The sequence below is a fragment of the Protomyctophum parallelum genome (assembly GCF_964188405.1).
Source record: "Protomyctophum parallelum genome assembly, chromosome: 14".
Classification (NCBI taxonomy): Eukaryota; Metazoa; Chordata; class Actinopteri; order Myctophiformes; family Myctophidae; genus Protomyctophum; species Protomyctophum parallelum.
The window spans coordinates 37,234,225-37,261,227 of NC_139709.1; the positions used below are offsets into that span (position 1 = coordinate 37,234,225).

Consider the following 27,003-nt stretch of genomic DNA (forward strand, 5'->3'; position numbering starts at 1 on the left):
GGGACAAGTGCCCTCTATCCCATGTGATTCTTGTTCACATGGTGTCGGGTTGAGTGTAAAAGTGAATGTCTCTGTTTTGAACACTGTTGTGAGTACCACTAAACAACGTGAAAGCAAGTGAGGTTATTCAACCTTCACTTGCTTTCACATTGTTTTAGCTCTAAACCAGTGATTCTGAACCAGGGGGTCCCGGGTCCAAATTATTATTATTACCTCTAAAATGAAAAACAAAAACTAATAAGTCGAGTTACCACATCAAAAGTAACCAACAAACTATACTGTATGAAAAATGGACTATATTCACTAAGAAAGTGCCCAAAATTGTGAAAATATTGCCTAGTGGTTGTGAGCTTGTAGATCTGCCATATAGGCTCCGGCCTGACAGCACGTTGTGTGTTCGAGTCCCCCTCAGGATGACCTTTGCTGCATGTCTCTCCCCTTATCTCCCTCCCACTTTCCTGTCTGTCTTCACTATATCAATAAAAGCTAAAAAATAGTTAGTTAGTTCGATATTTATTTAACCATGCAACACACAGACATAAAGGCTGTTCAATAGTGTTGAAGTGTTCTAATCTAGTATGTTAGCTTAGTTAGAAAAGTTACATTGAAATGCTGATTTGAAGATTTTGAATGGAATCTCTGTGTAGTGTCTGATATTTAGACCACTACTCCATCACAGATATCTCAGTACATTTGACGTGTTCTTTTGTATGTTAGCCTTCAAGTTGAAACACTCCAGCGTTTAAAGCTGCATTTTGTAACTTATCTGTTATACCCTGGATTTGTTTTTGTGCTTTTGAGCTGTTATTTTGTAGTTTAGCTGTCAAACTTTTAAAGTACCCTATACTCTACTAGCATTTGGCTTATAATGGCATGAGCAAAAAATCTTGAGAGCTTGTAGATCTGCAATAAATATCTTCACTGAAAATAGCTGATCATCAAGCAACGCATCTCACCATGCATGATGCTGTTGAGCTTGGTGGGCTTGGCGATCTATTTCAATGATCAATCATTTGATTTCGTTCTGGCCTCGATCAATGGGAACTATAACTTAGTAGCCTACACTTAAATTCATATTTATCAATATCACAGCATGTTTTAAAGAAGAAAATACCATAATAATAATAATAATAATAATAATCTTAGTGTTTTGTCAAATATTTGGTGGCCCACTTGCAATATGCCCACAGCCCAAAGTGGGTCCATGCCCACAGGTAGTTTTTTTGTTAGTAAATAACAAAAAACAACTTGTGGTGTGGGCTGGTCAAGTACAACATTGTTACTGTACTGTACTGTACTGTACTGTACTGTACTGTACTGTACTGTACTGTACTGTACTGTACTGTACTGTACTGTACTGTACTGTACTGTACTTTATTTACAATCTCAAAGGTAACAGACAATAATTAATAGCTCATACGGGCTACACCATGAGGACTGCCATGAGGAGGGACAGCAAAGGTAAGACAAATGACATGTACAGAACAGAAAGAAAGTATAGCATAATAGTAATAATAAAGATAATAATAATTATACCATTAGGTTTCGGGGAACATACCGTAGATACATTTTAATTTTAATTTAATATTTTCTTACTTTCTTATTATTTACAACAAACTCAACGATTTGAGGAGCATTTGAAATTCCACGATAATGGGCAAAGACAAAACTATATAGATATTGATTTTGAATACGAAATGAGTGCCATCTCTTCTAAATTGCCATAGCCTATACTATAGGCTATTACAGATAGCATCATTCAACATATGTATAATGTGAATGAAACAAATTAACAGGGAAATAAAAAATAAATCTGTCAAAATGTTCTGGAGACATCCCAATCAATGAGGTGGAGGGGAAACCGTCTCAGCATCCTGTGCGGCAGCAATGCATGCTGCTTGCCTGCTTGCTTTAAATGACGTATAATTTGTCAGTGTGTCTTTAACAGTGGTGACGCTCTTTCCATCCATGATCCATCCATCCATCCACCCTCTACCGTTCAGCTCAGTACCGCATCCTTGGGTGGAGGCTGCTTGCCTGCGTGTTTCTCTACACCGTTAAACAAAAGAAACCTATAGGCTTTTTGGGATCACCGTTTTTATACAACTCCAGCAGCCATGACAGAAAGCAACAAAACGCACGTCATCCTGCTGTCCTGCGGCAGCTTCAACCCCATCACTAAAGGACACATCCACATGTTCGGTAAGAAAGATCCTTTGCATGTTTGCAACAGACTGAGGCTAGCCTATATAAGCCTTAAAAAAATAGCAGACCTACAAAACAACCTGTGTTGTGGACGCGCCGCTTCCGCTATGCGTCGTGAGCTTGTAGGTCTGCTATTTTTCGACGTGCCACACGCCCACACCGTTCTGCGAGGAAGTATAAACGATCTAGGCTTTCACAATATAGAATAGGCTATACTGAAAGTCTGTGGATCACAACACAAGTCCGTTCCTAAAACTCAAAATATTCTACAGTGTTAATGTAGCGCCGGCCGGGAGGCAAACATTGATATGATAATTAGGCTATTATTATAAGGGATGTGTGTCGCTATCCAGGGGGAGTGGTGCTGAAATGGGCGACGGCTCTGACGATGCTGGAAAATGTGTCAGAGACTCAGATACATAATTCTCTGTTGAAAATCAATAATCTGGGAATTATTGTTTTTGTTCAATCCATACAGTAGGCCTATAGGCTACTGTATAGAACCCACCCAGAACCTGCTATAAGATCTGCAGATGAATATGAACGTGTTTAGATAAGGTTGTGTCTGCACTAGAAAGGCCTTAATGTGGTGTGTGTGTGTGTGTGTGTGTGTGTGTGTGTGTGTGTGTGTGTGTGTGTGTGTGTGTGTGTGTGTGTGTGTGTGTGTGTGTGTGTGTGTGTGTGCAAAATGCGTAGAGTGAAAATCTATAATTAATATCCAGTAATGAGAATTAATTCACTTTTCAGCTGAGGCTTGTTGATAACAGCATGCGTCATTCAAGAATGACAAACAAGACCTCATGTTGGCTGCATGATTGATACATTTTATTTATTAATGTATTTTTATTTGTAATACACAGCCTTATTTGTATCTTTCGTGTTAGACATCGAGGTCTAATGTGAATTATATGAGCAACAAAACGAAGGCCTAGCAAAGCCACTTCAGTATGCATGGGATTCATTATTCATTCTGGCTGAGTTGTTAAAAATCTGTGAATTCAGAGAGAATGTTTGTCATTAGGATCTAGAAGTCTCAAACCTCACCTTTCTCATACCAACACTCTCTCTCACTCTCAGGCCGTTCTGTAGTGACAGCATTATGGGACAACATCAGAGCAGACGGCAACGTTTTTGACGTGGCACCCTGCTACACTCACCATGGAATGTGGTTCTCAACACCTGCTTCGGATGTTATCAACCGATAATGTATGCTTCTTATCAGACCATGCGCAGTGTGCATATCCTACATACTGTCTACCGTGAGCTAATATTGTATCCGTAGGAGGCTTTTAATACAGCCAGAAAACCCCATTCTGGCACTGGCAGCCAGCTCAGTAACGTGCCTCATGATTCATTAGACTCCCAACCCACACCTCCTGGGATCCCGCTTCCGGCACTATTTTTCCAACAACCGCAGATAAAGTGGCCGATAAACTATAGTTTTAGAATGTCCATACTGGCTCCAATGCATGGACATGACTCATGATTACATTGTCTGATAACATCCGAAAGTGCTGTTCTCAAACCCAAGACGTAGAGACTAGTGTGACGACTCCGCCAAAAAAAAGAAGAGCTTCAGCCGATTCAGCTGCGTTTGAGTTGTGATATTGTATAAACCCTCATGTCCCCCGTCAGCGTGCTACATCATGGGTACCCCCGAAACGTGTTGCCGTGAGGCTAAATCCGTCCCTAGCCGTCACCCTTTTGACGACACAGGTGTGAGACTGTGTTGATCAGAATCATCAGACTAAGTTCCCCACACATTGATCTGAAATGTTCATCTAATTCCAGACGCCAATTGGAGTTGGAGCCAGAATGTATTAGACAGACAGACAGACAGACAGACAGACAGACAGACAGACAGACAGACAGACAGACAGACAGACAGACAGACAGACAGACAGACAGACAGACAGACAGACAGACAGACAGACAGACCACACTGTGTATGCGTATTGTAGATGGATTCCTTTAACCAGGGAGAGTGCCTCATTGATCAACATAGAAACATTTAACCCAACAGACACAGCAGACTGAATAACACATCAACATAGAAAATCATTCAAATAAACAGGCTCTGATAATGCACGCGGCCCACCCATCTGACCACTTAACATGTCCTTTCTTTCACTGAATGTCTCCTTGTAGCCGATTGTCTCTGTCGTGGTTCATCCCTGTCTTGAGAGCAGTGAAGTAATCATCCAGATAAATATCAAACATATTTCATAAGTATCGGAACGGCCCTGCACGTCCAGAGCAATTTGGGAGGTTTAAGATCGTATCTTTGAAGCACTCACACTACATCATAATCTCACCAGATAAATCATTCCCTATCAGGCTAGCATGGGTAACGGGCCCCCTGGTAGTCAGGAGGGGTAATGCTGACCCCAAACCACCCCGACCATCCTGTAGTGCAGCTGTTCTCAAATGGGGTCCCGGGGACCGCCAGGGGACCTTGAAGGGGTTCCAGGGGGTCCCCAGCTAAATTTGATAATATACAATATAGCATTACAATTATTTGAACCACAATCCTATACATCGTCTATTTGAACATAGCTGATCTACAAGCTCACAACTTGACATGATACTGACATGATACTAAACATGATACTGATACTGACCATTATACTGAACATCATACTGACATGATATTGACCCCGATATTGACACGATACTGATCATGATACTATGATACTGATATTGACCCGGATACTGACGTAATATTGATAGTGATGTGGATGACAGTGGCTCAGGGGTAGAGTGGCCTGGTAGAGCAGCTGGATGGGAAACGTTGAAATGTTCATGAGCAAGACACTGAACCTCTAATTGCTGTAGATGTGCAGGTTGGTGCCATGCATGGTTTCCTCCGCCATTGGTGTATGAATGTATGGGTGAATGTGTGAATGTAATGCTATCTATGTAAAGCGCTTTGGATAAAACTGCTATACTGTATATGCACCATTCACCATTTATGATACTAACATGATACTGGGCATGATAGTGGCCAGTGGCCATGATACTGACATAGTATCATGTTGTAAGCAGTGTAGTATAGGATATTTTTGAGGCCTCTGCAGTTCATAGTATATTGTGTGCGACTCTGTGGAATTTTGGGACGTGTGGCTGGTGTCTGGTGATAAACCACGCGCCGTGTCATGCTATGCACATTGCATAGAATGACACATTGTTATAAAATCAACTCATAGAGTGATGCCATGTCGGACTAATTACACACACATACATACACACACATACACACACATACACACACACACACACACACACACACACACACACCCACACACACACACACACACACACACCCACACACCCCCCCACACACACACATACACCCACACACACCCCCACACACCCCCACACACACACACACACACACACACATGCACACACATGCACGCACACACACGCATACACATGCACACACATGCACGCACATACACATGCACACAACTATATAATGACAATGCTTTCAACGATCTGGAGCCGTGTCTGGAGTCATACTGAGAGCTGTAACTGGGATCATACTTTGGAATTGTCATCTCATGCTGTCCATACTCTGTTACTTTTTATTGAACTCTAAATGCGACTCCTTAGCAACTAATAAAGATTCTTGCTGAGTAATATACAACGCATCCTGGAACTTCCTTCTACTTTACAAACGATTCTACAGTAGTCTGAATTGAAACATTATGTGTGTTGTTATAGTATGTCCCTTACTGTCTATTTGTCTGTTTCTGTTTGTTTACAGAGAAAGCCAGAGAGCACCTGCACAAAGCAGGCCGCTTCATTGTGATTGGTGGAATTATCTCACCTGTGCACGACTCCTACGGCAAACCTGTAAGTAACTACATAACACCACGCATCTACAATATTAACGTTTCGACACATGAGTCTTCATCAGAACTAATTCGAAACATTAATCTATAATAAAGCCTTGGTGAGCTTTACAAAGTTAGTGTGCAGAGTTCTATTTTTTATATATAATCGGAATATACCACAGCCTGTTATGATGAGTAATTATTGAACTGTTCCCCCTTATGTTTTAATTTATATTTGTGGTATAGCTACGGCCGTGTCGCGGGCCAAAAATAGCAGATCTACAAGCTCACAACTTGTAGATGGTTGACATGGTTATTGTTGGTGTCGCTGTACGACAAAGTATAAAGCAGGCATTGTTGAAGCACAGCGTCGTTGCGTTAGCGTTGCACTGCAGCTGTGTTCTCGCCTTGTTCTCTGCCTGCTGGACTTAATGGGATTCCTGTCCTACTTTTGCTGCCTGTGTAGAAGATGGGAGTTTATGAATAATAAATGATACAGTAGATACAGTACAGTAACACACTGCTGTTCCACTCTGTGTTCTTTTCATTGGGTTTCATGGATTATTTCCACTGTTCCTGTTTATACATGTCATTAAATTATTGCACCTTGTGCACATGTGCACACAAATGTAATTTCTATGTTCAACGACAGGAACGCAATACAAACATGAATCGCAATTATTTGAGCGACACTTAATCAACAAGTAAAATGTCATAATGGTGACAGCCCTATAGAGTACAAGTCCACCAGTATAGAGAATGGAAATCTGACATCACTACGTGTAGTGAGTCGTTTCTTTACATTGAAAATATACCATAGGGTCTCAATAGCATCGTGGCAACTGTGTCCCAAAAATAAACAAATGAGCCCTGCTATTTTACTAGTATGGATATGAAGCATCAACTTCATGGTGAAAAAGAATTATTTTATCCAAAGAGTAATAAAATAAATACATTTTCTCCAAACCCAGACGTTATTAAATGTAACTCAAATATCATCAACGATACCTTTTTGGAACACTCTACACTATGCGCTGCAATGTTTGTTGCAGTTTGGACATACTGTAATTGCAATTAACTCTAGGCTCTGTCTGCCAGGAGAGGGAGACAACGGACATAACAGATTGTTCAACCTCGAGTTTATATTGTAATGATTTGTTGAAAGTGTTCAGGATGTGTGTCAGTCAGTCACTTTTTCGTGTGTGTCGTTTCAGGGTCTGGTGAACAGCAGACATCGTCTCACCATGTGTCAGCTGGCTGTCCAATCGTCTGACTGGATCAGGTCTGGTTTATTAGATTCCACTTTCACTTAACCCATTTAGACCTGAGGCCGATTCTAAAAACGCCTTCTAAATCCTGACTTAAGTTTTCTGAAAAACTTCAAATATTTATATAGCTGCATCATTTTTTTTGTGAGCCTGTACATCAGTCTATCATCGGCGTGAACTAACAATGATGTTGATGTTTGTTTACAGCCGTGGTTCCAAACGTTACTTCTTAAACATTTGTTTTCTAATTTATGTATTTTTTTTCTTACATTATTCAGGAAATGCATTGAGTTTGTTTTAAATTCATCGTTCTTTTTTGGTTAAAAGTGAAAAGTGCCTTTTACCAAGATGGTGATGTAACGTCATCATACATCACTTTTTAGGCCCACTGCAGGGGCCTAAAAAGTTTATACAGAATAAAATGTCATTGACTATTTGGCCTGAAAAGTTAATATATTAAAGTCTAACTCATGTTGATTAGGTGATGTAATGGTGATGTAAAACAAACGGTGCCAACACAAACATTAAATGCCATTAACAATAAAGAGACAATATGACGTAATGAGGGACAATATGAAGTCATTGTCAATGGCGTTTTTAAAACAAACAAAATTATACATTAAGGGATATTTACTCACAACTTGGGAAACAGTGTGGACTAACACCAACGGCGTGGTTTGTTTACAGAGTGGACCAACCATGGTGTTGTTTGTTTACAGAGTGGACTAAAATTATTTTACTTGTCTATAAAGCTCTCAATGGTCTCGCGCCTTCCTACCTACATGACTGCCTACCTAAATATGTCCCAAACCGCCCCCTAAGGTCTTCCACTGCTGGCCTGCTCGCTTTGCCTAAAAAAATGGCAACTAAAAAATACGGGGAAGCAGCTTTTTGCTTCTACGAGCCGTCGGCATGGAACAAACTCCCACTGTACCTTCGTCAGGCAGCGTCTGTAGACATTTTTAAAGCTCAGCTCAAGACCCACTTCTACAACATTGCTTTTAATTGATCTTTTATTTTTTATTTTTGTTATTCATGTCCTCACTGTATTGCATTACTGCTTGTTTTTTAATGCCGTTGCCTTGCTTTTCTTTTATTCTCCATTGTTCTGTAAAGCACTTAAAGTTTGAGCTGCATTTCATGTCATGAAAGGTGCTATACAAATAAAGTTTTATTATTATTATTATTATAACCATGGTGTTGTTTGTTTACAGAGTGGACTAACCATGGTGATGTTTGTTTACAGAGTGGACTAACGATGGTGATGTTTGTTTACAGAGTGGACTAGCCATGGTGTTGTTTGTTTACAGAGTGGACTAACAATGGTGATGTTTGTTTACAGAGTGGACTAACCATGGTGATGTTTGTTTACAGAGTGGACTAACCATTGTGTTGTTGTTTACAGAGTGGACTAACCATGGTGTTGTCATTTACAGAGTGGACTAAACATGGTGTTGTTGTTTACAGAGTGGATCCATGGGAGAGCTACCAGAACACATGGCAGACAACCTGCAGCGTACTGGAACATCACCGTGACCTGATGAAGGTACGAACCATCATCATCATCATTGTAGGACATGTACAGTATGTACAATACTTTTCACCTCATTTTAACTGATCTCAAAATTGAACTGGTTCACAGTGACAGAAACAAACAGAACCAGAATGTAATATTCAATGCAGCTGTAGCCATGGAAACAGGGACTGTTAACAATGTTATCAGTTGTTTTTATGAAACATGTTTATGAAACCATCATGTGAAATGGATATAAAAGCTTTTTTTTTTCATTATTCTTCAGAGAGTCACTGGCTGCATCCTGTCTAATGTCAACACGCCGTCAACGACTCCTGTGATTGGTCAGCCACAGAACGAGACTCCACCCATTTACCAGAACCAGAACAACATGATTCACAAGGCCACTCCCGGTGAGCGAATATTAATGGTGTCATACATACAGCACACATACATTTATATTTAATGACATTTTGATTTATAATCAATGAAAAATAACTGTTCAGCAAAGCTTGCGTGCACTGGCGGAAACAAATCAATACCTGGGGGTGCAGAACACACGATCCCCCAAACCGACTCCCCCCCCCACCAACAACACTTAAAAGCTTGACGTTACATTGCTTTAAAACAAACATCCACAGTTAAACAAAATGGCAAAAAAAGGAATAGCAGTCGTAAAATGTATGTATGTCCTCACAATTATAGTGCTACGACATCTATTAACTAGTTCAACCAGGTTTATTCAGTCACTCTAGTAGCAGTTCATTCCAGGTCAGTGTGTCCATCTTAAAATAGCTCCACCATCGATTTAACAAAAAAACATTGACTGTTGTTCAAAGACAAAGACATATGTGTATCATCATCTGTGTGTGTGTGTGTGTGTGTGTGTGTGTGTGTGTGTGTGTGTGTGTGTGTGTGTGTGTGTGTGTGTGTGTGTGCGCGTGTGTGTGCGTGTGTGCGTGTGTGTGCGTGCGTGCGTGTGCGGGCGTCATTAGTAAATGGGCCCTTTCCTGTTCTGTCTCCTCTACAATTCAATATTTATTCAATATCTGTCAAATACGTCCTGTCTTCTCTCACAAACAGTGTTCAGCTCCGTTTCTGAGTTCCATATCTAAATGCTGCATATCATTTACAGTATGTATGCTTTTAGGGACAGTCAGAAAGGTCTAATGTTTCATTGTCTAGATTATACAGAATATTGTGTGTCAATCCTTTTCACATTTCATGTCACAGCCTAAACGTGAAATAATCTGCTATTTTACAAAGCATCATATTAATTTTCAACCCACTGATTTAGCAAACGTATCATTTTGGGGGTTTTAAATAATGCTGGAACAGCTCTTTTATAAAGAAAGAGAGGTCACGTGTGAAGAGATTGTTGTATCTGCTGCAGGGAATAGTACAGTTTAAATGGACATAAATGACTATAGGCTGATTTTGTTTTCCAGTGCATGTATAAAAACTACAGCAGATTAAAAACATGGCAGGCAAGTAAGCAACACAACTGCATCTAATGGAATGAATGATGGGTCTGTTAAACTTAGGTGTACAAATGTGCAAGCAGTGATGTTTCAGGCCAAACCCCTGAAATAAATATTTGAACTGGGGACGCCCCAAAATAATATTTGAACTGAGGATGCCCCAAAATAATCATATTTGAACTGGGGACACCCAAAATAATCATATTTGAACTGGGGATGCCCCAAAATAATCATATTTGAACTGGGGACACCCAAAATAATCACATTTGAACTGGGGACGCCCCAAAATAATCATATTTGAACTGGGGACACCCCAAAATAATCATATTTGAACTGGGGATACCCCAAAATAATCATATTTGAACTGGGGACACCCCAAAATAATCATATTTGAACTGGGGACACCCCAAAATAATCATATTTGAACTGGGGACACCCCAAAATAATATTTGAACTGGGGACACCCAAAATAATCATATTTGAACTGGGGACGCCCCAAAATAATCATATTTGAACTGGGAACTCCACAAAATAATCATATTTGAACTGAGGACCAGAGACCCCCCAAAATAATCATATTTGAACTGAGGACCGGGGACTCCCCAAAATAATCATATTTGAACTGAGGACCGGGGACTCCCTAAAATAATCATATTTGAACTGAGGACCGGGGACCCCCTAAAATAATCATATTTTCACTGGGGACCCCCCCACCCTGACAAGCACTTGGAATTGGAGTTGTAGTTGATGTTTTACATTTAGTTCGACTCGGTTCCCCAGATAAATATTGTGAAAATAGCCAATCTACAAGCTCACATCGCCTCACAACACGATACGTTGTGAGCATGTAGATCTGCATGCCATGTAGATCATGTAGATAAACTTTTGCTTCATTCTTAGGAAATATTTGACAATTTGGCTAATGTTTGACAACTTTCTACCGTATCTAGTTTGTTGATTACTTTTGATGCAGTAATGATTTATCACTTTCGAAATGTGCAGATAGTACCACTATACAGTACACTGTGTGTTGGTTTGTTTACTGTTGAGAGAACAATGCTGCACATTAAGCTAATCAAGTGGTGTTCAATTGGGTATGGCAAGCTAAATCAGCTGCTATACTTTGGCTCCAGGGTGGAAAAAACAATAATAAAATGGAGGAAAATATGCCCGAAAAACCGCACACAACCGCAAAAACAGAGATAAATATCCGTGCGTGCATGGGCACGACGCATGCACATTGCACATGCCATACCTTAGCTTTTGCTGAAATGACGCCACTGAGCTAATCATCTGAACCCTCACCCCAACATCATTTTTGGACCCCCCCACAGGGTGAGAACCACTGGTCTACAGTATTGTTAGTGCATGTGGACTCACCTCCACCTCACTGTGTTTGTGTGTGCAGTCAAACTGTGGGGGAAGATATCAGAGAATCTGGGCAAGATCTGCTGCGTACGCCCTCACATCGATCGCTTCACCTTTGTGGGTGAGTGGAGTGGCACACACACACACACACACACACACACACACACACACACACACACACACACACACACACACAGTACCTGCGTCAGTTCATATAAATAATAAATAATTTACTCATTTGTGTTTTCTTCATAAATGTAATGCCCTACCTGATCAGCGTCACATAATAGCATCCAAAAATGAATTGCAGATGAGATTGCAGATCTGCTTTTGGATTTGAATCGTTCAAACTATGAGGTTTCTACTCGACAGAGGAATTCATTTACAAATGTCTCTTACAATGAATTGTAAACGTAATGATTTTTAAATCAATGATCAATAACTCACGTTTGTCCTCTTCTGTCAGATGAAAATGCAAACCTGGGAACTGCTCTGAGGTATGAGGAGATTGGTGAGTTGAGTCCTTTTATTTACCCACATTCACAAATCAATCTGAGTATTCAGTACAGTCTCTATGGAGCTGTATCCCCTGACAGTACTGTCAATCAAACAGTCTGTGATGTGATTGACAACACTATAACGTTAGAATGGTCCCATACACCAGTGGTTCTCAAACGGGGGTCCTCGAGAGGGTTCCAGGGGGTCCCCAGAAAAACGTTATACCAAAGTGGTGGCGGAGCCATGACATTAAAGCGTTTGAGAACCACTGCCATACACCAACTGTAATGCTGTATTTGAAGCTGTTTGCGGAGTCCATGTTGATGTTGTTTGTTTGTTTGTTTGTTTGTTTGTGTATGTGTAGAGTTACGCATCCTGCTCCTGTGTGGCAGTGACCTTCTGGAGTCATTCTGTATCCCTGGACTGTGGAAGGACAGTGATGTAAGCATAAATGAATCCCTATGACAAGACAAAACCTCACGTTTGAAATGACTGTCTGCCTAATGCATGTTATGTACATCTGACACAGCTAGGTATGGTACTGTATGTCTCTCATGTTATGCACATAAACAGTAAAGATATTAGGTATGTATCTCAGAATACGATGGCCCCCGGCTACATCTATTCACACTGTCTGCAGTTGGTTGAAAATGTTGCAGCACAACTCTTAAAGGACCATTTCACCACAACCTATGTTCATATAATTGGTCCTCACTAAAATGCCACCATTTCTGTATACTTGCAGTTCAGAAACCCGTCAACCAGTGACATCATTGATCTAATAGAAACTGCAGGCTTTCTATTCCTGAAAAGTTTCCATGCAATAATGGAATCCATCGTTCTCACGATAATACAAATCTAAATATTAAAATAATAATAATCTTAAAGGACCACTTCACCACTTTTCAACATATCTTCATATAATATGTCCTCACTAACTGATAAAATGGCACATTTTTTTCCTACTCGGTCTGGGTCTCATAGGAGTGGTGTGTTCACAAACCCGTCCACCAGTGACATCATCAATGGGGAATCCAAGCTAATAGAAACTGCAGGCTTTCTGGTCCTGAAAAGTTGCAATGCGGAAAAAAAAAATTGTGGTATTTCATCATGATTAATAGTGAGGACCTACAGTATTATATAAAGATGGGTTTAAAAGTGGTGAAGTGGTGAAACTGTCCACAGCCTACTCAGTACACAGACAGAGTAGGATAGTTCTTTTGGTATTTTATAATGAACATTAATGAAGACCACTTATATGAAGACAAGTTGAAAAGTGGTGAAGTGGTCCTTTAACTGGCTCCAGAAAATGACCACATAACACCTACTGTAGTATTCCAACCGTCTTTGCACTGGCTGCATTTAGAATTGATTAGATTGTATTAATTACCCCACAAGGCCAGGTCCGAACCAGTCCCTTCCTGCATATAGGATTTACTGTTTACTCATCCCTAATAAGCCAACCCACAGCCTGAGGTCCTCAGGCAAAGCACTGCTGGTCCGCGCTTTCGCGATCAGAGCACCGACACTTTGGAATACCCTAGTGGTGAATACCCTAGTGGTGAATACCCTAGTGGTGAATACCCTAGCCAAGGAGATCAGCCTCGCTGAGTCTGTGCCCCGCTTTAAATCTCTCCTGAAAACTCAGCTTTATAAAGCTGCTTATAAATTGTTTCTTGATTTATGTTAGTGTTATGGATTGGATTTTATCTTTGTGTTGTGGATTCTTCTGTTTTAAGCACTTGTTTTAAGAACTGAAAGTTGCTATACAAATAAACTATTATTATTATTATTGTTAATGTAAGTGAACGTTTGGTTTCAGATGGAGGTGATCGTGGGGGACTTTGGCATGGTGGTGGTCCCTCGTGATGGAGCAGACACCGACAGAATCATGAACCATTCTTCTGTCCTTCGCAAACACAAGGCAAGTAGATTTGATATGACAATATTAAATTAAATAACAGCATGTGGTTCTACCCTACTGAGAGGCTCCATAATCAGACCGTCACGTTGATTATTATAATCCATTTAGCATTTACCACACTGCTGATAATCTGCCTTAAATCCCTCTAATCCTACAATTGGGCGTGTTAAAATGATTTGTGTAACATATACTGTGAGACACTCATCTTTAGAATGTTCTGCAGCTGCAGATGGGAATGACTTTAAAGCTGCTGTAAGTTGCGACGCGACGCCACAGTACGCGACGCGACGCTACAGTACACATACTTTTACCAAAAAAAGAAATCACTTACACATTAACTTAATAGCATAAAAATGTAAATGTGATGGGTTTGTTCATGTTGTGCTGCGTCTCTTACAGGACAACATCATCGTAGTGAAAGATGACATGAACCATCCCATGTCCATCGTCAGTTCAACCAAGAGCAGGTACCACGTGCCTTTGAGCCAGGCATTCTGATTCTACACTACAGCACTGCCACAAGCTTAGTGGCTTAATGGATGATATTGCGTTTAAAAGTGTTTCAACTGGTCGACCAAATGAGATATCGGAAAATAAGTGATATCACACTCATTGTACATAATTATGTTATTGAGGTATTGTTTACGAAGGCTAATTAGACCTTTGGGATACACAAATAAGTCGGTGAGTCCAAAAACTTAGTTACTGCACTTTGGCTTTGTATGGCAGACAGTATGGTCATGACTCAAATCTATACTACTGTCCCCAATGTCCTGCCTCGTGTCCTCTCTGTCCCCTCATGTCCTGTCCCCTCTGTCCTGTGTCCTCCGTCCTCCAGACTGGCCCTCCAGCATGGCGATGGTCATGTGACCGACTACCTGAGTCAGACTGTCATCGACTACGTCCTGCAGAGTCAGCTCTACATCAACACGTCCGGATAGACGCCCTGTGACCCCTGACCCCTTAACCTTTGACCCCTACACACCCCGCCCTCACCTGTACAGAAGCCCCGCCCCTGACCTCTCACACGCCCTAAGCCTCAACCAGTGGTGGACAAAGTACTCAGCTCCAGTACAGTAAAAGTACCAATACTCCTGGTCAAATATTACTCAACTGCAAGTGAAAGTTGCTCAATCAAATATGTAATTGAGTTATAAAGTGCTGGAGTACTTGCTTTTAAAGATGCTTAAGTACTCTGAAGTACATGCTTTTAAAATGACAAAATACTACATTGCTGTATTGACATTTAGAGACTGTCTCCCTCAAAAATAGTAACAAATAGCTGATCTACAGTATAAGCTTGGCCATTTGTTAAATAGAGCTTAAGTGGTCTTCTATTATACAGTATAATATACAAGGGGGTTCCTTCCTACCTAGAAATGTAGTCAAAAGTGCAATATTTGTCTTTGAAATGTAGTGAAGAAAAAAGTCACAAGCTTCCAAAGAACAATACTCAAGTAAAGTACAGATACTCAATAATAATAATACTAATAATACTAATAATACACATAAGTACTCAAATCAAATATATGTAGTTTCTGTCCACCACTGGCCCTCAGTCCCTTCCTCCTCTGCTTGTCCAGCATCCATAATGAGCGTTACATTTTCATCTCCCTTCACTTCCTGTGTCATGTGATTTGGGGGGCGGGACCACAAGTGTTCTAATTGTTATTATTATCCTTTTCCCCCAATCAGTCGACGGAAGGGCAGCCCCGCCCACCGGGGTTGAACTAAATCAAGCACGTCCGACAATGTGGGTGCAATTGAGGTGAGACAGGAAGGTGTGCTTGAATTCTCTCCTGCAGCGATGTGTGTGCGCACGCACACACACACACACACACACACACACACACACACACACACACACACACACACACACACACACACACACACACACACACACACACACACTTTAACTGGAATGAAAGGCTCTCAGATATTCATGGACCGTGATCCAACATGGATGATATTGGGGGTTGGAAACCATTGTAGGGATGTAGAAAAGAATGTCAATTTTTATTATCATTTTCTCTCACTGGACGTTTATTCTGGTTTCGACAGGTTTGAAGGCGCGATCATGTGGGCTTGAAATTCAATGTAAAGACAACAGGAGAGAATCAGGGAGTGTAGTTTTTTGTTATGAACACTAAATATTCTTATTAAAGTCTTATTTGTACTTTGTCGTGCGACGGTGTCACACACTGAAAATAGCGCACGGCCGCATGCATAGAACATTTTGTTTTTTGGCATGAGCGTTTTACTCACTCTATAGAATGTCATCTGTTGTGAAAGTGTTTGCAAAACAAATTATACAAGTATATATACACGGTATATACATAAAAGAATATAGTGGGGTGTACCCACGTGTCGCCATTTTATATTCACACAATATAAATGTATGTACAGATGTACCATGTATCAAAACAAATCTCTGCCCCTTGGCTTTGTCTCTGCTGAGCATTCACATTTGTTTTACCATTTTTTTTAAATTGGAGTTAGATTGTTCGATTGATTTCCTAAGTGTCTGCATTGTTTTCAGTGTTATGTCTGATTTATATTCCGTAAGCAGCAGCACGGCAGCGCGTTGAAGATGTAATGCAGTGGTGGACAAAGTACTCACCCCAATATTTAAGATACATACTCCTGGTCCAATATTACTCAGCTAAAAGTGAAAGTTATAAAGTACCTAGAGTATTTGCTTTTAAGGATACTCAAGTAGTCCAAAGGACACATTAACAAAGTACATGTTCTTTTATCGATGCACTGCTATACTGACATGTGGAAATCTTGAACAAAACAATTGCAAGTGGTTAAATTCTAAATGCAATTTTGAAACTTTGGTATACATAAATACATTTAAATAAAATTAATACACAAATAAAGATACTCAAAAATGTGCTTCATCATTACTCAGGTAAAGTGTAGTATAGTGTCCACCACTGCTTAAAGGCCTCGCCACCCTGTACAGTACATAACGAATGTTACCTTGGACACGAAATAGACGCATAAAACCAAAAGTTAAACTGTGAGTTTGTGACGATGTGCTGCTGCGTTGCTGTGAACTCTGTGTTCTAATGCAGTGCTTCTCAACCTGCGGGTTAGGGGCCATTCGGTGCAAGTGGGCCCCCAAAAATTTGGAACAAATATTTTTATATAATAAAAATAATATGTTTTTTTATTTTCCATTAAAATGTTGAAAACTTTTCATTGTGATACTGATACATAGGAATTTAAGTATACTGCTTTAGTTCTATTGATCCAAGATGGAACACGGAACACAATAATTTGATCATTAAACCACCAAATTGATTGATCATCTGAGGTCAGATAGGGGTGGGCCCTGATCCATAAAAGGTTGAGAAGCACTGGTCTAGTGGAATGTAAACTGTAGCGGTAAAGACACAGGACAACAGATTCTTTTAAATGATGTGGGGAAAAAAGAAAACACGTTCTGTATCATGTTATAATTTGGCATTCTCATAAAAAATAAATACATTTTGGAAATCTGTGTTTGAAAAGCAAAAATCTGCCCTGGCCCACAACACAACATTCAGTTGAACAGTTTTAAGATGTCAGGAGTGGAAAGAGGTCCAGCCTGGTGAACTCACCCACATTCCATTAATACAAGGATACTGTATATCATCAAAATACTGTACATTTCATTTGAATGACAATTCATTTCAAGAAGGCTGTGTGGGGACACTACAAATCCCAAACCTGACATTTTCATTCCATAAATGAATGTTCTGTCAAACAAGTTCAAAAGAGATAGCACCAAAAAAAAGTCTTGTTTCCATTTAGGCCATATGCAATCAATTCATACTGTAGATATGACAAGAATATTAACAAAATTCAATATCAATATCAAATTCAAAACTCAATTGGGCTTTTTCCCAACCTAGACACATAAATGTATTGTAAAATATACATGCAGCGCTCACGAAAAAACAATGTCATGCTTTTCAAGATGGTAGGTGAAATAAACAGGAGAGCAGCACACAGGCATTGTGTATGGTTGGACCGAATTCACATATATAGATTGTATAGTTGGTCATATTTCAAAGCCATGGTCACATTCTGATTACAACCAATGAAACTGACCTAATCACCTAATAAAGCTGCTTCATTGACAGTACTATCCTCATTTCAGTTGATTCTGTGTTAACTGCCTTGCCTTGCTCAGGAGCAGAGTGAATGGTGACTGGAAGGTTAAAGACACCTTCCAGACTCATCGCCAGTTGGTTGGTAGTTTGAATCTCTGGACCAACTGCTAAAATTTGTAAAAAGAAAGTGATAAAAAGCAAGGCTTTTGCACACCTACAAGCGACAGGTGCGTAGGAGAGGGACAACCAAGTGCCAGACGACATGAAAGAGAAAAGGGAAACGTTGCTGTTTCCCTATTCAAGTTTTTCACTCCATTTGAAGACAGTGTGCAGTGTTTTTACTTTTTCAAAAGGGAAAGTGAAAAAGTAAAGTGAGGGCGTGCTAATGACAGTCACCTACCAGTATTGCAGTAGAAGACTGTGGTTGAACTGGTCAGCTCCCATAACAGTAACAGACTGTGGCCTGCTGTACTGGTCAGCTCGCACGCATTAGACTGTGGTTGTCCTGGTCAGCTCCCAAACAGTATCAGACTGTGGTTGTACTGGTCAGCTCCAAGTATAACAGTAGCCTATCAGACTGTGGTTGTACTGGTCAGCTCCCCGTACAAGTATCAGACTGTAGTTGTACTGTCTGGTCAGCTCCCAGCTAACAGTATCAGACTGTGGTTGTCCTGGTCAGCTCCCAGTATAACAGTATCAGACTGTGGTTGTACTGGTCAGCTCCCAGTAACAGACTGGTTGTACTGGTTCAGCTCAGAAGAGTGAACAAAATAAGTCATTACTTGCGCAAGCAGAGCGCGCAAGTAATAGTTTCGCCCGGTCCGTATGCACCGTCCCAGCCAGCCCGCCACTTTTGATGCGTATGCAAATAAAACAGCAAATTGTGCCTGATTTGCTGGGACCGGATTACATACATGACCATATTTCTTACATCATCATTGAGAGCTAGTCATACATATACTATATATATGTAATTTGTAAAATAAAATAGCAAATTGTGCCTGATTTGCTGGGACCAGAGTACATGGTGTGTATATGTATAACTAGCTCTCAATGATGACATAAGAAATATGTGGATTAAAGGACCCAATGCCAGAGTGTAATTGGTCTTCGATTGTGACGTAATGACGATATGTTTTAGTGTTGGGAGGATTAAAGGTAATGTTCCTGTGTATACGTAACCTGGTCCCAGCAAATCAGGCACAATTTGCTGTTTTATTTGCATACGCATCAAAAGTGGCGGGTTGGCTGGGACGGTTTTTGGCGCAAAGTAACCACAGTATACCGCTAATCAACTTACAAATTACATATACTGTATATAGTATATGTATGACTAGCTCTCAATGATGACGTAAGAAATATGGTCATGTATGTAATCTGGTCCCAGCAAATCAGGCACAATTTGCTGTTTTATTTGCATACGCATCAAAAGTGGCGGGTTGGCTGGGACGGTTTTTGGCGCAAAGTAACCACAGTATACCGCTAATCAACTTACAAATTACATATATATAGTATAATGTATAACTAGCTCTCAATGATGACGTAAGAAATATGTGGATTAAAGGACCCAATGCCAGAGTGTAATTGCTATAAAAGAAGATATTGCCATTAAAATAATTCAAAATGAAATCAGGATATTAGAAAGAGTAAAACATGTATGCATACATGTAAAAGATAAAGATCTATATATCATTCTTATGTACAGATCACCTAAAACAGACCTTTCGAAATTAAACACATTTCTCGAAAACATGGTAAAGTATCTATCATCTCCGACTTTCAATGAAGACCAATATAGTGAGAAAGGTAGAAGTATAAAGACCTTCATGTCAAGATTAGGCTTTAAACAATTAAATACAAATCCAACTACAGATTACGGAAGTATTTTAGATCATGTATATTTTAACAAATGTGAAAGTATTATTACAGAAATTGAAGTTAGAGACACATATTACTCTGATCATGATTTAGTATTAATATCAAGTCCAAGATGAAATACATTTAAAACAATTGACAATTTACAATAAATAATAAAATAATTATACTGTATACGTGATAACATATTTTAATTCAGTTTATATACCTTTTTTTCATCACATAATGATTTATTTTTCTTTGAAAAACTAAAAAGGGATCCAGAATATTTCTAATTTGATAAAAACTATTTCTTATATAGATAGAAACTTGAACCATACTTAATAATACTAGGTGTTTACATGCATAAAGTAGGTAGGTAGAAAATAGTTACACCTAATAATTAGACATTTCAAACGTTCCTTCACAGAGATACTGAGATTTCACAGTTTACAGCGGTCGAAAGTACTTGCACACTCTGCTTGCGCACTAGTTGGCCATTTATGGCCTACTAGTGTGCAACAAGCAAGTATGCACTCGACAGAGTACAGTTCTAGTTTAGACTATATTTCCATGCACACTCACTCCAGAGGGCCACTATATTTCCAAACTCACAGAGGGCCACTGCCCACTATACTGTATTTCCACACTCACTCCAGAGGGCCACTTAGCCACAATTTGCAACACTAGATGTTTTTATCCACACTTTTCCTGGGCTGTGTGTACTCCAGTTCCTGTTGATTTCATTGGATATCATTGGTCATCTGACCAGTTTCATTGGCTTTCATTGGATCAAATCGACAGGAACTTGAGCACACACACTACAGCCCAGGAAAAGTGTGGATAATGGGAATTAATCTAGAGTTGCAATACCCTCCATTGACATCCCATTGATCCAAATTGCATTTCCAATCTGCTTGTATTAAACAACGTTAAACTCACCAACATTGCAGCTGTAGGGAAAGCTTGAATTATTATCCTCTTTCAAACTGCAAAGTGTTTGTTTCATAAAAATCCACCGTAGATAAGTAGCCTACACAGCATGTTGTATACTACAACAGTAGATATGTTAAGAGCCACTTTCTGTGAAGAAATTCCATGCCGTGATATTGTGCTGGAGTTTGGAAACGCTCGTTTTTACACCTTTTTAGCACCGGGTCGTGCTGCTGCCACCTGCATTATGTGCAAATTAGAAACAGGTGGTATGCAGATTGCAGAGCCGCGCTTCCAAACTCCAACACTTCGAAAAAGAATCACCTGCACAGAATTTCTTGACAGGAAGTAGCTAAGGGCCACTATGTTTCCACACTCAAGACTGAGGGACACTATTTCCACACTCACTCCAGAGGGCCACTATATTCCCACATTCCTGTACCTGCATTATTCTTTATACTGTAACTAAACTGTATTGCAGACCAAAAGGAAAACACAAAACTGTTGCTTTTGTTAAATTATTAACAAAAGCTAAAAATTAAATTGCAATATCTTTATGACTTAAACTGGATCAAATTAATAATTTAATTCAAATGAACAATCAAGATCTCAAATACAAATGTTAAGGGAAAATTAATATTTCTCACCCAACCTTCAAGTCAGGAGGCTTTATCCAAAAGCTCTGAAGGGATTCAGAGCTAAACCCTCAGAAATGTTCCTTGACCAAACCTTTCTTCTTCCAGATCTCAGTTTCACGGCCCCACTAATCTGTGGTTTATACATTTCTGATTATGGTTTAATATTGGCCTTAAAAGAGTCTAAACCACCACCAAAACACTCTTTTTGATACCTAAAATGGAACTCTGACCGTCTCATTTCATGTAGTTAATAGATGTTCCTGCAGGTACCTCACTTCCTGGAACCATTGCTATGCTTTTTGCCCACAGCTCCCCCTATGATCAAATCTTGTCAACAGAAAACAAATAAATGACCATGGTTTAACTACACAAAACCAATGAATATTCCCTTGTTATCACCTAGTATGTTATGTGTGTGCAGAGGGCCACATTGCATATACTTTTGTAGCAAGTATTAGCAAAAATAGCCGATCTACAAGCTCAAAACGCGTTTAGCTTGTAGATCGGCTATTTTTAAATTGGAATCCTGAAAAGTAATGCATTTAGTTAATTGTGCAATACATTGGACTTAATAAAGATAATACAAAATGTAATGCTAGTCATTAAGCCACTATAGATTGAAGCGATTAAAGCGGGTTATGTTAATATATCAGTATTCGGATATTGTGGGCCGCATTAAGTGAAGGTGGGGGCCGCATGTGGCCCCCGGGCTGCCAGTTGCCTACAGTATGTATGATTTAAACTAGAGCATATATGTAGATGTTCATCAGGGGGTTCTGGACCCCATGGGGTTCCTCAGGGTTACGACAGGGGGGCGTCCAATGTTTTTATATATTTTATTTTTCAAAACTTTATACATTAGTATGAATACATTATATTATATTATCAAACATAAAAACAAACAAATGTACACAACACTGATGGATAGATAGTGCTGCCATCATCACTTCCATCAGTGCATCCTGCATGGAAATGATCCCACCTACTGTACCCCAAAGAACTCCTCACCCCACAAACCTCCAAAGGGCCAGGACAGAGCTCCATGGGCACCAGGACAGAGCTCCATGGTCACCAGGACAGAGCTCCATGGTCACCAGGACAGAGCTCCATGGTCACCAGGACAGAGCTCCATGGGCACCAGGACAGAGCTCCATGGGCACCAGGACAGAGCTCCATGGGCACCAGGACAGAGCTCCATGGGCACCAGGACAGAGCTCCATGGTCACCAGGACAGAGCTCCATGGGCACCAGGACAGAGCTCCATGGTCACCAGGACAGAGCTCCATGGGCACCAGGACAGAGCTCCATGGTCACCAGGACAGAGCTCCATGGGCACCAGGACAGAGCTCCATGGGCACCAGGACAGAGCTCCATGGGCACCAGGACAGAGCTCCATGGTCACCAGGACAGAGCTCCATGGTCACCAGGACAGAGCTCCATGGTCACCAGGACAGAGCTCCATGGTCACCAGGACAGAGCTCCATGGGCACCAGGACAGAGCTCCATGGGCACCAGGACAGAGCTCCATGGGCACCAGGACAGAGCTCCATGGGCGACCGGGCCTTCTGCTCGGCTGCTCCACGCCTGTAGAATGCCCGCCCTATCCACTTGAGAGCACTAAAGACTGTTTTTAGAGAAGGCCCTATTTGACAAAGCTTTTTCTTAGTTTTACCTCGTTTTAATTCCTTTTTTATATGCCTTTGCTGTTTACGCCAACGTTTTGTTTATGTAGCACTTTTCGATTTGAGACAAATGTAAAGTGCATTACCAATAACATGTATCATAATTATTATTATTATTATTATTATTATTATTATTATTATTATTATTATTATTATTATTATTATTATAGGTGTTTAAGCATGCTCCATAGGCAGGCTGTTGTAGCATCCTTCAGGGACGGTCTTCAGGATGTCCTCCAGGTTGGTGATGTCACGCAGGATGCTGTCAATGTCCACATTGAGGGCGGCCAATCGGCTCCGCTGGCCAGCCTCCTTCTCCTCCATTTCCTGTAGGCGGGGCTTCAGCTGCCCAATGACTTGGCTGCGGGCATCACCCAGCGTGTTCTCCAGCTCCGTGAGGCGAGCTTCATCCACGCTGCCTGGCTGACCTGAGAACAGTAATATTACTGTTAAATACATAGTTAAATGACAGTTATAAGAATACCACAAAAAAATACACTGTTAAATCTGACATGAGAACAGTAATAGTATTATGATAGATTTTGGTGTGAATATTGGGGGGGCGAATGTGTTTAGAGAAGTTGACAAATAACACATTTATACAGTAGGGGCGCTGCAGTGGCACAGTGGTGTCTGAACATCACCGTGCAGTCTAGGGGTTTGAATCCACCACGTTTCATCTGGCATGGCTGAGCGTCTATATGAACGGATTTGGCCGTGTTGGCCAATGTTCAATGGCAAAAGCACAATTCAATTATTAATCGCAATCATTTGTAATTGTAAGACAATTAGTCGTCAACTTAATTTCGTCAAATTAAATTTGTGACAGTTCTAATTAAGACTAAATGGTGGGGGGGATAAAAAAGACAGACAGACAGACCGATCACACTGAGCAGGTTGTTGACAGCTTGCAGAGTTGTGCTCACTGCCTCTCTGGTGTCTCTGGCCTTGGCGTACGATCCACTGGCAGCCAGGGAGGCCTGCATACACACACACACACACACACACACACACACACACACACACACACACACACACACACACACACACACACACACACACACACACACACACAGTTTTATACATAGAACGGAACATTCCCGTACGCGTGAAGATGCATGCTGTACAATATGTAAAGAGATACATTCTGTGTATGCATGCTGTAATATAAATGACTCTGTGTGTGTGTGTGTGTGTGTGTGTGTGTGTGTGTGTGTGTGTGTGTGTGTGTGTGTGTGTGTGTGTGTGTGTGTGTGTGTGTGTGTGTGTGTGTGTGTGTGTGTGTGTGTGTGTCAGACAGACAGACAGACAGACAGACAGACCTCCTCAGCATCCTGTCTCTGACTCTCAGCATGGTTCAGCTCTACAGTCAGCTTCTCATGGGCCTCCTCCGCCGCACTTGCAATTCCCTGCACTTCCACGTTCAGTGTGGTGGCGTCGTTCACCAGGTCACCATGAGGGGGCAGCGACGCACACATTCCCTAAGGGGGAAAACAAACAACAAACAAGACACACACAAAATCAGCTTTAAGTTTCCATGACAACCACAGCTGGTTCAACATCCTTGATCAATTATGAATGGACGGCGTCGTCATCATCATGTTTCATAGTTTTTAGGTTTTTCAGCGGTGCTAAGTGCTAACATCACCATACAGTACGTCCTCATCAAGGCACCGCTCACTTCACAATGGGTGTGATTTTTATTCACTATGGCTGTGGGTTTCACGTTTGTGGAAGGTTCCATTCCCTGCATAGTAGAGGGCTCTCCAAATAAATGTTAAAGGACCACTTCACCACTTTTCAACCTATCTTCATATAATAGGTCCTCACTAATAATCATGATAAAATGGCAGGATTTATTTCTACTCAGTCTGTGTCTCATAGTAGGGCTGTGGGCAGTTTAGAAACCGTCTTCCAGTGACATCATCATTAGACAGATTATTTTTTAAACAAGATTTCTTTACAAGTTTAGATTTTCATTATCGTGAGAACGATGGCATCCATTTTCGCATTGCAACTTTTCAGGACTAGAAAGCCTGCAGTTTTTATTAGCTTGTATTCCCCATCGATGTCACTGGAAGACGGTTTCTGAACTGCCCACAGCCCTCCTATGAGACACAGACAGAGTAGAAAGAAATTGCGCCATTTTATCATGATTATTAGTGAGAAAGTTAAAGCTATATTGTAACCTTTGCTCCTCGTCTCTCCAGCTTTTTAGTAAAGAGTAAATACATTATCAGGTAATCGATGCCAATTTCATCCAATCAGGACAGAGAACCCAACTAATTGTACTGTATCCTGTATGAGTTCTCTACTGATTGGATGAAATTGGTATCCCGACCTGAAAATGAGCTGGGGAGAACTGTTACTGAACAAGCTTAACACACAGATAAACCATAAATTACTTCCTGTCTAGCTCAAGAGAGTGTACAAATGGAACCAAATGGACCATTTACGGGTCAATTTGTACACTCTCTTGAGTTAAATTAACGCAGGGTATTTTTTTCAGTGCAGGTGATGCAGGTGGTGGTCACCTCCAGGGTGGTGGTGAGGGTCCGCAGGTGGTCCTGGGTCCCCTGAGCGTCCAGGAAGTGTTCCGCCACGCCGTTGAGGATGGACAGGGTGTGTGTGTTGCTGGACACCGCCTGCTGCAGCGTCCTGTTGATGGCTGGCAGTCTGCTGATGGCCTCGTCCGCCTCCGCACTGCGCACACCCATGTTCTCATCAAACCCTGGGGGAAAGAAAACAGTGGTCAGAAAGACAATTAGGAGCATATGAACAGCCATTTGCTCAGAGAGAGCTGGCGCCCGGGGAGCAATTAGGGGTTAAGAGTCTTACTCTGGAATCGTACTTGGGACAACCAGGGGCTCCCCAGGCGGGCTCACTAACCAACCCCTCACCTATGGCCACCCCTATAGTGGTACAGTGTGGTAGCTCTCAGGGCATTCAGTGTGGTACAGAGTTATAGTGGTACAGTGTGGTAGCTCTCAGGGCATTCAGTGTGGTACAGAGTTATAGTGGTACAGTGTGGTAGCTCTCAGGGCATTCAGTGTGGTACAGAGTTATAGTGGTACAGTGTGGTAGCTCTCAGGCATTCAGTGTGGTACAGTGGTATAGTACAATACAGTGTGGTACAGTAGCCCTCAAGGTATTCACAGTGGTACAGTAGTGACATTGTTGTGTCAATAAGGAGCAACCTCACAACATTGGCCCGTCCGTCCGCCCACCGAGTTCAATGGGCAGGTGGCGCCCATCTTGTGAGGTGCGTGCTGCTATTAAAACAACATGGTGTGACGTTGCGTTCCCTTTCTAGATAGCGTGACAGTGTGGTATACTCTACCTCTCAGGGTGGTGGTCATGTGGGCGGGCGGCGTGCATTCTCACAGCATCAATCAATCGATTGTGAGGCACTACACTGTCTCTTGCGTTTGATGTATGCCTTTACCTTCCTTATGGTAAGTCAAGATTGACTGATAAAATGCTTATATAAATGGTTGTATGCTTGGTTCAATGGAACTAACGTAGTGCATTTAAATTCCTATTTATCAGTATCACAATGAACTCCCCCCCCCCCCCCCCAATGTTTTAAAGGAAAACTTTCTTTTTTATATTCATTATTATTTTAATATTAACATTATAATGTGAAAATCTTAGAGTTTTTGAATACTTGCAGTATCCTCACAGCCCACAGGCCCAC

The 27,003-nt window shown here is 41.0% G+C and overlaps 2 protein-coding genes across 5 annotated transcripts in view; one reads left to right on the forward strand and one right to left on the reverse strand.

Annotated features, from left to right (window-relative positions):
• The first annotated feature begins 1,953 nt into the window (after positions 1-1,953).
• On the forward strand, positions 1,954-15,344 carry nmnat2 (nicotinamide nucleotide adenylyltransferase 2). 2 transcript variants are annotated; one of them, XM_083781706.1, is made up of 11 exons: positions 1,954-2,202; positions 5,975-6,063; positions 7,259-7,326; positions 8,780-8,858; positions 9,112-9,238; positions 11,715-11,795; positions 12,141-12,185; positions 12,537-12,613; positions 13,995-14,096; positions 14,496-14,563; positions 14,935-15,344. In XM_083781706.1, exons 1-11 carry the CDS (start codon positions 2,118-2,120, stop codon positions 15,035-15,037), a joined length of 924 nt encoding a protein of 307 aa, XP_083637832.1. In that variant the 5' UTR covers positions 1,954-2,117; the 3' UTR covers positions 15,038-15,344. The 2 variants fall into 2 exon arrangements, with proteins under 2 accessions (XP_083637832.1, XP_083637833.1); XM_083781707.1 differs by lacking the exon at positions 11,715-11,795.
• Positions 15,345-23,173: 7,829 nt separating this feature from the next.
• The window catches only part of lamc2 (laminin, gamma 2), a 19,262-nt gene continuing 15,432 nt past the window's right edge, over positions 23,174-27,003 (reverse strand). For all 3 annotated transcript variants that reach the window (XM_083782274.1, XM_083782275.1, XM_083782273.1), the window contains exons 19-22: positions 25,841-26,037; positions 24,629-24,787; positions 24,187-24,286; positions 23,174-23,734 (exon numbers count right to left, since the gene is read on the reverse strand). In XM_083782274.1, coding sequence (XP_083638400.1) covers positions 23,481-23,734; positions 24,187-24,286; positions 24,629-24,787; positions 25,841-26,037 — 710 coding nt within the window. In that variant the 3' untranslated portion in view covers positions 23,174-23,480. The remainder of the gene's footprint in view (positions 23,735-24,186; positions 24,287-24,628; positions 24,788-25,840; positions 26,038-27,003) is intronic.

Coding starts and splice junctions, on each gene's coding strand:
- nmnat2 (XM_083781706.1), top strand. CDS start 2,118: ATGACAGAAAGCAACAAAACGCACGTCATCCTGCTGTCCTGCGGCAGC. Junction 6,064..7,258: donor ACGACTCCTACGGCAAACCT/GTAAGTAACTAC, acceptor GTGTCGTTTCAG/GGTCTGGTGAACAGCAGACA. Junction 14,097..14,495: donor CTGTCCTTCGCAAACACAAG/GCAAGTAGATTT, acceptor CGTCTCTTACAG/GACAACATCATCGTAGTGAA.